Here is a 14,417-nt window from a genome sequence, read left to right as displayed (position 1 = left end):
AAAATAAGTAGTGCGCACAACGAACGCTTTATCGTTAGGCCAGTAAAGTTAGCATAAAAAACACCGAATATCTACAAAACGGATAGACAAGCCAATTTTTTGAGGGTGATTGGAAGGTCAGAGAAGATGCCCGAATTCACAAAGTTTTCAACAAAATTTCCCTGTGCATCGGTGGTCATCTTGAAAATAAGGGTAAGTTTGAATATCTCGGCTCTTATTGGTCGATTTTTTTTTAGTTTTGTAGGGAAAAATATTTGCTACAATTTTTGTTTGAAAAAATTTTTAATAGCTGTCAAGGAAAAACAGTTACAACCAAAAAAGTGCCGTTAATTTGAACATTTTTATTGACAATTATATTGCCCCGTTGATTTTATCAAAAAAATTTTTAAATTAAACTTGTGGAAAACTCAATTCTCTACAATTTTCGTATATCCGCTTTTGCGGTGACTCAAAAAAATACCAGAGATAGAGAGCGCCAAAGTTGACTGTGTCTAGTAAATGCTATTTTTCGTGGGGGAAATTCGCGGTTTTTTATTGTGAATTGTCGTACATTATAAAACTCTTTTCTGCACCACCACTGAGGTAGAGTTTCACTCCAAAACGCTCGAAATACAGTTCACGATTAACCCAAAATAACACAACTGTCGGACAGAGCACACAAAATAAGCATCTAGTCACGCAAAAACCGATCCCCTGCTATATATATATATAGCCTACTCTGTTGTCTACTGTCCAGAATTCAACCGAAAACACAGTTCGCAAAGAAAGTCCTCTTTTGAGTACAGTCTTGCTGACACACTCAACTTTGGCGTTCTCTATCTCTGGTATTTTTTGAGTCGCCGCAAAAGCAGATATACAAAAATTGTAGAGAATTGAGTTCTCTACAAAATTTTATTTGAACATTTTCTTTATAAAACCAACAAGGAGCAATATAAGTGTCAATAAAAAATGTTCAACCCCTAATTGGCGGCACTTTTTTGGTTGTAACTTTTTTTCTTGACAGCTATTAAAAAATTTTTCAAACAAAAGTTGTAGCAAATATTTTTCCCTACAAAACTAAAAAAAAAAAGAAAAAAATTCGACCAATAGAAACCGAGATATTCAAACTTACCCTTATTTTCAAGAAAGCCGCCGACGCACAGGGAAATTTTGTTGGAACTTTGTGAATTCGGGCATCTCCTATGACCTTCTACTCACTCTAAAAAAATTAGCTTGTCTAATCCGCGTTTTGCCATTTTCAGACTCTATTTTATTGGCCTACGTAAGCGAAGAACTAAAATGGTTCTGAAATAAATTGTTATGCTTATAATTAGACATCATAATTTAGAAAATAATTCGTTGCAATTTTTTATCATACTTTTGTCTCTTGTGCAAGATGTTCAGTAATAAGCACATGTCATTTACAACCAGACAACACGTATGCCTAAAATACGTCGTAAAAACGTCTTTTAAACATGCTGTCTGGATCTATACGTCTTATATTAACTAAAATAATTATTTCTCTGCTTTTTTATTTCTAAATATAATAAAATACTCTATTTTTTTTTTCATACTTTTTATATGATTCCAAGATAAAATGTCTCATTGTCAGTAATCGTGCTTTACGTCAAGCTTCTGTTAAATTTTTCTCAAGGCCAATTAATTTACCAAAGTATCTTCTCGTGTAATTGATCACAGGATGAAAATTCACGCAGAAAAAACCATTTCATTTGTTTGGCAAGAGAATGACAAACACGCCTGTCACGATGAGTATACAACGCGCGAAATGTAAATCAATTTCATTCACAATGATGACAAGTAAACCAGCAAAATTATCACGTTCCTATTAAAACTCGTGGTTCCGGATTACGCCAGCAAAATTCACGTAATCGTGATCCAGCCTTTGTTTACACAGCGCGAGAAACGCGCACGATTATTCGAGTGTGCCCCATGTATATACCTCGTTTGATAAATCGATGCGGCGCGCTCGTTAACGGGGCCACGATCGATATCTACGCGGAACGAACGAGTCGCGGACCGGTCGTTACCAGGAGACACCCGGTACAGCAGATGGGGGGTGGACGCCTCGAACGAAGCATCTCGCTCGCCTCCAGCCCCCATCGCGCGCGGCGTACCCTTCCCTCTTTTCTCGGGCTGCACCCTAATATAAATATTATTACACTTTGATGGGGTTACGGTGACACTAGGGCCCCGCAGACATCCCCATGAATGCCTCGCTCTCTTCTCGCTCGCTTTTTCATTAGGCCCGAATCCCACGCGGCGCGTGCCGCACGACAATGTTCTTAAGGGCTTAAGCTCTTTCCTCGCCTCCCCGTCTCCTCTTCCTCCTCGCCGACCAACCCTTTGCAGCATCCCGCGGTATGCGTTACCGATATGAGTCGGCAGTTGTTTTCTCTCTGATATGACAGTCGGGCCTCGCTCTCGGCGTGTATTTATATATGAACTATCTCTCTCTCTCTCTCTCTAGCTCTCTCTTCTAGCTCTTCTCTCTCTCTCTCCTCTCTTATCGCTTCTCTCTCTCTCTCGGCTCTCTCTCTCTCTCTCTCTCTTCTCATCTCTCTCTTCTCCTCTCTTCTTCTCTCTCTCTCTCTCTCTCTCTCTCTCTCTCTCTCTCTCTCTCTCTCTCTCTCTCTCTCTCTCTCTCTCTCTCGAGCGTGTTGCGAGCAAACGAAGAGGATAAGCGATCCTATTATGATCTTGATACCGAGCAAAGATGGATTTACAAACAGTTGACATTTGTACCCTTTTTCTCTCCCAGATCACGTGTCATGAAGATTTGCATTTTATTAAAATATTTTTATTTTATTTACTATTATTGACGCTTCTCTCAAAGTGAAAGAAATGTTTATGAGAATCGGAATTTTCAGAAGAGAAGTGACTATTTCAACTTAAATCTCGAAAACATAAAAAATAGTACTCGAAAAGATTATTTGTTTCTATGATTATATAAATATTTGGATGAGAACCCTTTAGAGTTCGACTGAAAAAATTCGATTTTGTTTTCGGTTTTGGCCAGATTCGGCCAAAAATCGGAGTTTCGGTTGGGTTTCGGTTTCGGCCGAAATTGCAAGAGAGTTTTGGCGACGTAGCCGAAGCTACTTATTTTCCACAGATTTTCTAAAGAGTTATTTAAAAAATATGTTTATTTTATGTTTAGAAATTTTGTTATTATTAAAATAGTATGATTGTGATACTGCGGATAGTATATAGCATACTACAATATGTGATAATGGAATTAATAGTAGGATTATGATAATATGTGTAATTATTATTTAAATAATTAAATTATGATATTTGTAAAGAAAAAGTGTGCAGTAGAGGAGACGGTAATAATATGGAACCCCTCAATATCTCAAGAATACTTAGCTGTACTTTAAAGGTGTGACAGCTAGAACTTATTTATTAGGTTGCTCTCTAGGCGATAAGAGCGCTACACAGTTGGAAAATTTGTGTACTTTTGTGAAAAAATCTGCTGGTTAAAGTTTTTGTGTTAAATAATAAACATATTCATGTGTAAATTTAACACATGTCTGCTATGTTAACTAAACTTAACAAATATAAAAAGTAAAATTATTAAAATGATTTTGAAAAATACGTTAAAGTAACACAATTTGTACGTATTTATCAAATGTCTTGAAATTTACAGGAAAAAAGTGATGATTTTACTCTTATACAGTAAAATCAATACTCTTTTCGAGTTGTTTACATTTGTAAAATGTAAAAAGAACATTTCTTATATGTTAATTTCATCATAAAAGTTGTTATTGTACACCCAATTGACTTCAAATTACGATCACAATTATATTTCTTTTTTTGTTGAAATATTAACATAGTATCAGTGTTACCATTTAACACACATCCATATTATATTAAATTAACACAAAAATTTGAGTGAACGTTTGGAACATGTGATTTATTGTGTTAAATTTAACACAAGTTTTCCAACTGTGTAGGTTCATTGATTCTTTAATGGCGGTAGATTAATTAATCTATTTCTGTTTTGTCGATTTTCAAACCTTTCAAAAGATACGTAAAACTTTGTTTATTTGTAACTATCCATGATTAACAGATAACTTTTAGAGCCAGGCACTTAACATATATGATATTATTTAATATTTCCACGTGTTTAAGAATATTTAGTCTTTTTCATTTTGCTGTAGCCGCTATCGTTTTTCTAGATGTCAATGTTTGTATCATAGACCACCAAGGCATTGGGTCAATGTCTGTGGATTCAATGTAGTCTGAGCTCACAATAAGTGTGCAGGAGCAGAGAAAAAAGAATACGTATGTGATCTTTGCTGATAAACAAAAGAAAATAAATTTTCTCTTTTAACTATTTTATTATTGTATATAATTATCTTTTTTGATAGGACAATATATTTTTCACTATGTAATTTCTTTCACAACAGTTTGTTTTTAATCGATTACTTTTTTTGAAAAGCATTCAACGTTTTGTGATTTTTTTATATATTTTCCGCACTTAAAAATAGTGGGGTCTATATTACCAGCACATTATGACTTACGACTCAACTGCTCACTTTTCGATAATCTTTACACAGCTTTTCTTGTAAGTGGAGAATTATAAATTGAAAGTTAGAAATAGGTTGCCAATAGAATAAAGAACCTAAGCATATCAGGAATGAAAAAATTAAGCTTATAATTTGCAAGAAATCGGTCAAAAACAAAGTGGGATTCCATATTACCACCATTTTCTCTTGTATATATGGGCGCGTATATACATATGGCCTTTCTAGGATTCCCATATGAAAGCTTCGGTTTCGGCAGAAATTTACACATAACCGAATATTCGTTTTCAGTTTCGGCCGAAATTAAAAAAGATTCTTTCGGTCGGACCCTAGAACTCCTTAAACGAGAAAACTGAGGCGAACTGGCGTGACATAAAGTGCAACACGTGGTATTCTTCGGTAACAATGACATCTTTAATAACCGGTTCAACAATATTACAGTGTCATAGGATTTCAATTACATACGCATTTCGAATTACTTGGTTTTTCATCAAATAAATATACATACATGTGTGTGTGTGTGTGTGTCTCTGCGTATAAGTATAGAATTCACGAGTGTATATATGTATACTGAGTGATGTACCTGTTTTATGTATCTGCGTGTTGTGTGTGTATATATATATATGTATATGCATGTGTGTCTTTTTATGTGTGTGTGTTACGCGCAAAGTGCGGATGTATTGCAGTTAAGTTACGCTACGCTTACGGATAATCTCGGGATGCACGATCGCTTCTTCATCGCGCACGGATAATATACATTATGCCCGGATAATTAGATACATATAATCCCGGTGATCATTTCTCCTCGTTCCGCCCTCCCTCCATCTTGTGATATGTGTTCTCGCGTATTGCGATGTTCTGTCGTAACGGACTGCTCCCATCTCGCCGTCTCCCTTCTTCGCAACACTTGGGAATTAGACTCGGTTTTGAGGTGAGAAAAATATCGTTGGGAACCTAGCGCCCGTGTTTTCACTCTAAACGTCGTTCCCGATAGTGCTGAGCAAGGTTTCGATATATACGGAACGCACTTTGCGCTCCGTTCGCTTTGCACAACGTATTATGTACGTCACCGAGGAAGCTACTTACGCACATTAGCAGTTTAGGAGCCTAAATCGATGAATATCTTGAAGACTCCAAATCGCTTTTTTAATTTATAATTTTTTCTCAAGCGTAGAAGAAGCAACGAATTATCCGCAAATTGTCCGATAATTATCTACAGGTTATTAATATGTGGAATTTAGGAATCTTCTGTACACAATAAAGAAAATTCTTGTCGTTTCCACTCCGACTTAACAGTTATAACAAATGATACACCATATAATCGTCGAAATTTAACGAAATTTGTGTATGTGTACAATAACAGTATAAGTTTTTTCATATTATATAATTAGCTGAGGATCTCAAAAGCAAAATGAAATTAGCGATAATTTCTTTTTTTTGAGAGAAAAATAATTCTCAGGAACAAAATAATTTTTTTTCAATAAAGGATCCTTCTTTTGGTAAAACAAAAAACTTTTTGATGCGTTTACTATGTTTTTAAAGAAGTAACTCACTATTTTTCGAGGAACGCGAGAAATGTATGTCTTTTCTTCTTTATTCAAAGAGAAACTTATCTCGTTCCAACAAGATTCAGAGTTTTCTATTTCACTTTTAAAATCCCCAGATTCTATTCCTAGTGTCAGGACAATAACACCTTTGCCCAGCACTGGCCTTCAGTCCCGACGCAGAAGAAAGAGGATTCTATACTCACGTACACACAACCGTCGCGTTCACAACACTTACAAACGATATGATACAAGTAGGCAAGATATACCGAGTGCCCCGGGACTACTGCCACTATCAAAGACCACGAAGACGACTTGTTAGAGAGGTCGAACGAGCAACGATGCTTGCTTCGATTATCATGGCTTCGATCGAAACGTAAGCGGAATTGAAAATGAAACGGATCATTTCGCATAGTGTAAGCTGCGTAGATAGAAAGCAAATAAAATCACATTTTAAGCGAAAGTTTTAACAGAATTCTAGCTTGAGCTTTTTTTACGAAAATAAAGATAAAAATTCGTAACTGGAAAAGAGAGAAGTGACAGTTTCGGGACACTCAATACGCGACGTATTCACGCGAAGAAAAATGCTCCTTTAATTCTTCTCATTTTCGCGCGTAATATATATTTACAAGAGCCAGAAGAAGCTACGAATATAATTTTATATACGATATATATACATACACATTACACACATATACATATATATATATATATATAGATGTATATGTGTGTAATGTGTATGTATAACCGTAGTGCAACTGACGCAACGCCTTGCCGATAATTATCACATAATCACTTTAACATTGTAACATTTGTAAATTCGATTTCTCACTGGTCTCGAATCGAAAAGATAAGAGATTAACGTCACAAATGTAAATTCTTAAAATGATGAGCGAAAAAAAAAAAGAATGTTTATCAAAGTACCAAAAGTTACCAGTTGAGAATGTATCCTAGAATTTGATTAACATATCTAATTATTTTAATAACCTATAGATTTCAGCTAAAAGTGACATTTCAATATTAAAGAGTTAGAGAAGCACAAAATCTATCTAATTACTTTCGAGATCTTATTGCATTGACCTTCGCTCGATTTGTTCGGCGGAATCGCGACGATAACCATCAACCAGGCCAGACGTTGCCGTTACCTGGTAAAATCCTTAACTTTAGAGGCCAGCTCACAGAAACGAAATGCCACATTGCGGAGAATAAAACACGCTCTTTCTCTCTTCCACGCGGCTATAAAACAGAAACGCGTAGCCTATGTTTAGGTACATATGTATAGCGGTCTATTATAGAGAGTGTATCTACGTTACGTTAGGTCGGGTTACTTGCTTGGATATATATCTATTATGGGGAGAGCTTTACAATTATTCGCTCGTACTACGCGACCACGGGGATAAAAACTGCAAAGTTCAGGCACTGAATTAACTCAAAGCACTCGCGAATCAATTCTCGAGGATCCGCGCGACGATGGGCGGGTGGGCGCGACGAGTGGTCCTGAAGTCCGATCGACGCGAGCGAAACGGATTCCCTGACGATCGAGGAACCTCTTCTTTTCGCGTCCAACACGTCGGCGATGTAATCGCCGTGCCGTTATAGTGTGTATATAGTGTTATAGTTGATTAACAACTTATTTATTTGCTTCTCGCAATGTTTCTTAGTATTGACGAGTAGGTACGAATGTGTGCTGTGCCCTCGGCCGTAAGGCTTGCCGGCTATCGCCGAGAAAAAACGGTAAAAGCAAATTTTTATATCTAAATAATCTTCTTCTAAATAACTCAAGAAAGAAATTTTGTTTTATCTTCTTTTTTTTACCCTGCTTTGTGCTTAAAAAAATTATTATGCTTGTATGCATTGCTGTACAAAGCAACGTTAGAGTAAATAATTATATATTTCTAGAATAATTAAAAAAAATAAAATAGAGTAAATAATGTATCTAAAATAAATAGAAATGCATCTTGAGAGAGCAGCTTGCGATAGTCACCGCGAAACCTTGCGTCCAAGTCACTCCGACACATAATAAAATTTTTGATATATTTACATACATATAGAAATTATTATGCACGCCTAGATACGTCTAGATATCACACGCGATTTGCCGCGTGAACCAAACTCCCTTCCCTCCCTGTGACCAGTATTCGAACGAAATATATATCCCTACAATTAGAAAAGTAATCTCATAAAAATACAGATATGTTTACTTTAACGCGCTCGCGCTTTGGTACTGGTATTGCTCCATTATTGCGGCAAAGTACTCAATTAGTGCGAAAGAAATCGTATGACACTGAAGCGAAGAAACTGATAATTATAATTAGGGAAAAACATCGTGAAATGTTATAAATATTAGGGTTATATTATAAAGTTAACTTATCAATCTTTAATTATTTAACAAAATAGAAGTCGACTTCTTTAGAATTCTAACACTACATGTGTGTTTTGTTGGTAATATTGCAAGAGACATCGTTTTAGATTCTGTTCAAAAATAGCAGAAATAACTTTCTTTTTATATCTCTTTTAAAGACGAGAAATGAGTATACGGACAAGCTTTCAGACATTGAAAATTACCTGGAATAAAAATTTTTTAGTAGAACAGCTTTAATTAATAACCTGCCATTTCCATCAATGTTCGTAATGCTTATACCATTGTTTATTAATAATAGAATATGTAACAGATAACAATTTTAGAATATATACGCGTTTTATTTGAATCACCGAAAACAATTCTTGTAATATATAAGTCTCACTATTAACATGTTGTCTATGGCGTTTTAGTAACGAGTATTTAAAAATCGAAGCAGAAATGAGAGTACTTTGCCAATACAGAGCGATTCGTGGGGCAAATCGACCGCCCTCATCACAACCCCACAACTATACAATCGCCTACTTAACTTAAAGCCTTATTTCCTAGATTTCTGACGTCTTAATTAGTGATATGATATTTCCGTTCAGCAATGTACGGTTCTCAAACGAAAGCATTAAAAACTCAAGACTTGCCCAACGGCAATCCGCGAGCGAAGGTCCTTGCTGATGGGAAGCCTTCGTCGCGGCCGTGAATCCTCCCTCTATCTTTCGATCCGTCTACAGTTCGCGCAATGATTTCTTGCAGCCCGAATAAAGAACGTTGTCTCTTTTCTCCTTCCTCCATAGCACCGACACATTCCCCCGTCTTTTCACTCTAATTTTATTTCGATGTAGTGTTATTCTCCTTAAAGTCCTTATTATTCTCGACGAAAACGACTACTGTCCTTTCCGCGTGCTTATCCGACCGTGCTTTCCCTTCCACTTCTCTCAACGTCTCCTATCCCGTCTCTTCCTTTCCCCTCTTTCCTCGCGACTCGTATTACCAGCTGCGCACGGAAGCTCGAGCCAGGACCATCAGGATTCACTGTTCGCGGACGTGAACCCATCGCGAGAGCTCCGAGGGAATCACTTTGGAAGTCGTTGCACCTGCCATCCCCGATAAACACCGACGATACTCCGGAGGACGATCGAGATCCCGCGGAACGCCGCGCCGGCGCGATCGGCGATCCTCTCCCCCCCCCCCAGATCAAGCGTCCCGATCGCCATCGCTGCCCGGGAGTTCCGCCGAGCCGTCGTGCTCCGCGATGACGTCGATTCTTCTTCTTGCCGATATAAGTGGAAGCCTGTCACGAAGACTCTCGAACACACTCTCGAGCGAAGGGGACGCGCATGCGCGATCGGTTAGACCGCTACGGCGACACTCGGCGACGGACGTCGCTTTAGAACATCCCTTGCCTGAAGGGGTTGCTGTCCCCGGCCGGCCGCTGATCCGCCGGATCCGGCCTTCTGAAAGGGTTCACGTCAGCCTGGGCAGCACCCCGCTGATCCTGGCGCTCGGCCGCGTAATTCCTCTGTTGACCGTAGTCGCCGGGCTGAGCGTAGCCAGCCGATTGATTGTAGACCGGCGGCTGCTCGTGAGCGGGCTGGTTGTAACCGCCGATCGTGTTCTGCGCGCCATAACCGCCGGCGCGCTGATCGTAACCGATCTGCCCCGCCGTCTGATAGTTCTGATCGTAGCCCTGATCGATATTCGTCTCCATACGCGTCTGGTTCAGATGGTTGCCGATCTCGCCGGTGATCGGCCGCTGTTCCTGCAGCACGTACGTCTGGTACTCCTTGTCGGGCGGATCTTGCATCAGCACGTTCGCCTCGTCCTGGAACGGCTTGAAGTCGTAGATGTGACGCAGGTAGTAGAGGACCGGCGCGTAGAACAGATTCGAGAAGGCGATGCCGATGTTCAGGGCGGTGAAGCCGATCGCCTCGACGACCCCCCCGGCTATAATCGGACCCACCGCGTACGCCAAGCTGTACGAGATGTCGGCGATCGCGTAGATGCTACCGTACACCGATACGTACCTAACGTCCACTAGATAGCCCAGGGTGGGCAGCAGCGCGGTGTCGATAAGCGCGATACCGAAGCAGATGCCGCACAGCGGTATCATCAGCACCACGTATGAGCCGGAGAACGGTATGATGAAACAGCAGAGACCTTCGAGCGCGAGGCCGCCCGCCGCCATCAGCCACTGATATTGCGGATACTGCTTAGCCATCTTCACGGTAATTATGACGCCGATCACGTGCGGGACGAAGGCCGGCAACCAGATCATACCGATTTTCCAGTTGTCGTGCGTCATCGTATCCTCCATCCACAGCGAGATCGTCGGCTCGAGAAAGGCGAGCGCGACGTTGGACATCATCAGGGCGCCCGCGCACACGGCAATGTACGGATCTATCAGCAGCCGCCAGATCGGTATCGTTGACTTGGCGGCATTGTCACGGCGATCTTGCATTTGTTGCTTGATCGGCTTCATCACCAACAATAACATGAAACCGTCCGCCAGGCTGACGAACGCCAGGATCAGGAACGGCACCTCCTTGCCGGCGAACTGGTAGAGGGCACCTCCAAACGGCGGCGCGACCAGGCAGCCGAAGCTGATGAACGCCAGTGCGATGCCGAGCGCCTTCGAGCGTTCCGACTCCTCCGTGAAGCGATCGGCGATCATAGCGAGACCGGCGGTGTCGGCGAACGCGGAGCCGACGCCCTGCAAGCTTCTCGCGAAGAACAGCACGCCGTAGCTCTTGCCGCACGCAAACACGCTGGTCGAGAGGAACATGATACAGAGACCGATCATCATCGGAATGTCGTAGCCGATCCGATCGATCAGCGCGCCGGAGAACGGATTCACCATCAGTTGCACTATTGCCTTCGACGCGAATAGCACCCCCGTGGCGGAGTCCTGGCCGTGATGACTAGGCGCGCCGGTAGCGTTGACCAGTTCATCCTCGACCTCGCCGAACGCGCCGATATATTTAAGGTAATCGGGGATAATCGGTACTATCACCATGTACAGCATGTTGTCCAGTAGCAGCGCCACGCAGACGATGACCAGGATCAGCTTGCGCTGAGCTTTCGGCTCTTGCAGCTTCGTCCAGATGATCTCCTTGAGCTCACCGAACTCCATGTTGAGTATCGGTATCGTCGTCATGGTTCCTAGGTGTAGCCGCCCGCGGGGCGACCGGCGTCTTCTGGGTCTTTTTGTGTGTGTCTTAGTGGAAGGGACTAACCGCGGTCACTACCAGTCGTGTGACCTCGGGAAGCGAGCGTGACGACGAGATCGTCGCGATTGGGGCGGCGCGCATCAGGCCGGGCCGGGGGTAACCTACAACAGATCACCGATTTGGCAACGATTAGCTCGCGGAAACAAACTGACTTCGCGTGCAACACGTTTCCGCGCGCGCTTCTATACGCGCGACGGCAAACCGCTTCGCGAGAACGCGGATTCGGAGAAGCGACTCGGGACTGAGGGAAAGAGTTGCCGAGAGGAGAAGATAGGGGAGCCCTGACCCGGCCTGTGGTCAGCGCGAAACGATATCCATTCACCCATCACCCCTCAACCCCCCGACCCCAGCTTTGTAACCCCCGCGAGCACCATGAACGCATCAACTACCGTCTTGCGTGCGGGAAAGAAACACGTTGCGGAAACGCACGCCCGCACTCGGCTTGGCGTTTCCTCGTAGGCTGTGCTCCCCTTCGCGCGCGTGAAAGAGAACACGATACCGGATAGAGGCTCCCCCACGATAAGACGTCACGGGATCGACTTTATGTACCTGAGCGAGCCTTGCTGGTGTATTGCGTATCGCATTACGGCGGAGATAAAAACAGCACGAAAAAAACTATTGAGAAAACAAGAGGCGAGGGTCGATGTGACGTGCTTGTCATCGGGGTCATCGCTAATCACTTCGCGGGTGTTAGTGTCGAAGGGAATGGCTTGGTAGTAATTGTTGACGATATTGTTTTTTTTGTCAAGTTTTCGATCGTTGAAACAATGACCAATTAAAATAAGAAAAATAAATAATGTATATTAATTGGGTTTCATTAAAAATTATTGTTTGTAAAGATTTTACTATTTAAATTTGCATTATTTTATTTATCGTTATTTATCAAAGCTAGAAAAAATTAATAGCTAAAGTAACTCCATGAACAAAAAGAATTGCGCTAAAGTAGGCATTTTCTTCTTTTAGATGCAATTTATTAATTTTTTAAAACCTCCTTTTTATAATTCCTCGCCTTTTATATATTTTTTTAATTACCAGAAGCATAGCGCAAAAGCACGATGAAAAATGGCGGATTTAAATTATACTTTAATAGTGTAATGAAATAACTTAAAGAGTGTTTCTCAAAAGATTTGAAGATCGTAGAAAGAAACTGAAGTAATATCTCGCGGTCTGACGGAAAAGATTGACAAGTGCAGTTAACAAAAAGTGCACTTATCAACTTTTTTTTGACATTTTAACAATTTAGATTAACAATCTACCTAATCTAATTTATTTCTTTCGAGAAGTGAATTATTTATCGGAGGATCTTGCAGTTTCATTATTTATTTACTCTATCGTTATCTTTTATCCTAATTTGTCAGGAATTTTTTACGACGGTAAAAAGACGCGTGCCCCGGTCGATAGCAAATTACTATAATAACACGCGAACTAACATTTAAGCCGGGACCTTCGGGCGCGTTTGCGAAATGGCGCCTGTCAATCGTTGTCATCACCGTGACTCTCGTTAATGGCGCAACGCGATCGATCGACGAGCTCCACTACGGCAACGAGTCTTCCCGACGTACGAAAAAAGGCCGCACGTGTAAAAAAAAAAACGGCGTTTCACCGACTTACCGGAGTTACTGGCGAACTTCTGCTTGAGGGAATTGGCGAGGCGTTGGGAGCCCGCCAAGGTCGGAAGACCGGCGAGCAGGCCGCTCAGAGTCGAAGCGACGTCCGATCCGTCTTCGTCCTTCGAGTCGTTCACCGACTCCTTGGCTCCTGGCGTCCCCGGGCCCTCCACCTTTTCAGCCGAGTTCACAACCGCGTCTGCAACGGCGACAATATTTTGCGGTCGAACAATTCGCAGACTGTTAGAGAGAGACAATGATAAATTCGTTCCATTAGCCCGGGAATGAATGGGGGATACAGTTGCAAATCTGTGCCACGGAAACGGAACTTTATCTTTAATGAACTCGCGGCGCCTTCAATTTGGATCAAGCATTACTATATATAATGTCTATTTCAACCAATGCGGATTAACTTTAATCTCGGTTTAACCTGCCTTTTATTCTTTATAGAGCTCTAGAAAAAGATAAAAGGCAAGTCAATCCGCATTGATGGAAATGGACATAAGTCAGAAGAAGAGAAAAGAATTGGATAAGCCAAGTGATCCAGTGACCCGCGTTTAAAAAAATAGCTCCTTTTTATCACAAAAACATGGAAAATATTAGAATACGCGTTACGAGGCTATATACATATTTTATAATAATGGAGTTATACGCTAACGTGTATGGTTCGTGCCCCTCTAATAGGACGGAATTGATAACGTTGGAAGGATGAGACAGAGTCCGTCGACCTTCGAGAGTTAAAATTCATCGTTATTATATATTTTTAACCCGCCGCAATCGTGCGTGAGGCAAACATCGTGCAACGCGTATTCCGTACTCTACATATTCATACGTCCTCTCTCTCTCTCCCTCTCTCCCTCTCTCTCTCTCTCCCTCTCTCTCTCTCTCTCTCTCTCTCTCTCTCTCTCTCTCTCTCTCGTATATATACTATCGACACAATTTTTACTAACCTTTCTATTATCTTATGTACGCGCGTTACCAATGGGCGGATTTAAATTTAGCGTTTCTGCGTCTATCTATAACATTTCCCGAGCCCTATACCATGTACATTTGAGGAAGACCGGGCATTACACACGTGCGTAACTTCCCAAGGTAATTTTTGCTTCCCTTCGCCGCATCGCAATATAGTTATTTGGCAGCCACGTGTTATTTCGTGCGCC

The 14,417-nt window shown here is 41.5% G+C and overlaps 1 protein-coding gene across 1 annotated transcript; it reads right to left on the bottom strand.

Moving 5' to 3' along the window:
• Positions 1–4,916: 4,916 nt before the first annotated feature.
• Vacht (Vesicular acetylcholine transporter) lies at positions 4,917–13,401 on the bottom strand. The gene is made up of 2 exons (XM_077406152.1): positions 13,262–13,401; positions 4,917–11,751 (listed from the first exon to the last, which is right to left on the bottom strand). The coding sequence occupies exon 2, from the start codon at positions 11,575–11,577 to the stop codon at positions 9,811–9,813; it is 1,767 nt and encodes a 588-aa protein (XP_077262278.1). The 5' UTR covers positions 11,578–11,751; positions 13,262–13,401; the 3' UTR covers positions 4,917–9,810.
• Between the last annotated feature and the right edge of the window lie 1,016 nt (positions 13,402–14,417).

This window comes from Temnothorax americanus, unplaced genomic scaffold (assembly GCF_048541705.1).
Source record: "Temnothorax americanus isolate GAGA-0224 unplaced genomic scaffold, ASM4854170v1 Scaffold20, whole genome shotgun sequence".
Taxonomy (NCBI): domain Eukaryota; kingdom Metazoa; phylum Arthropoda; class Insecta; order Hymenoptera; family Formicidae; genus Temnothorax; species Temnothorax americanus.
The sequence above is the reverse complement of the archived record's forward strand: the minus strand, read 5'-3'. Positions and strand labels throughout refer to the sequence as shown.

Excerpts from the sequence above, each read along its gene's own strand:
- Vacht (XM_077406152.1), bottom strand. The coding sequence starts at position 11,577 with ATGACGACGATACCGATACTCAACATGGAGTTCGGTGAGCTCAAGGAG.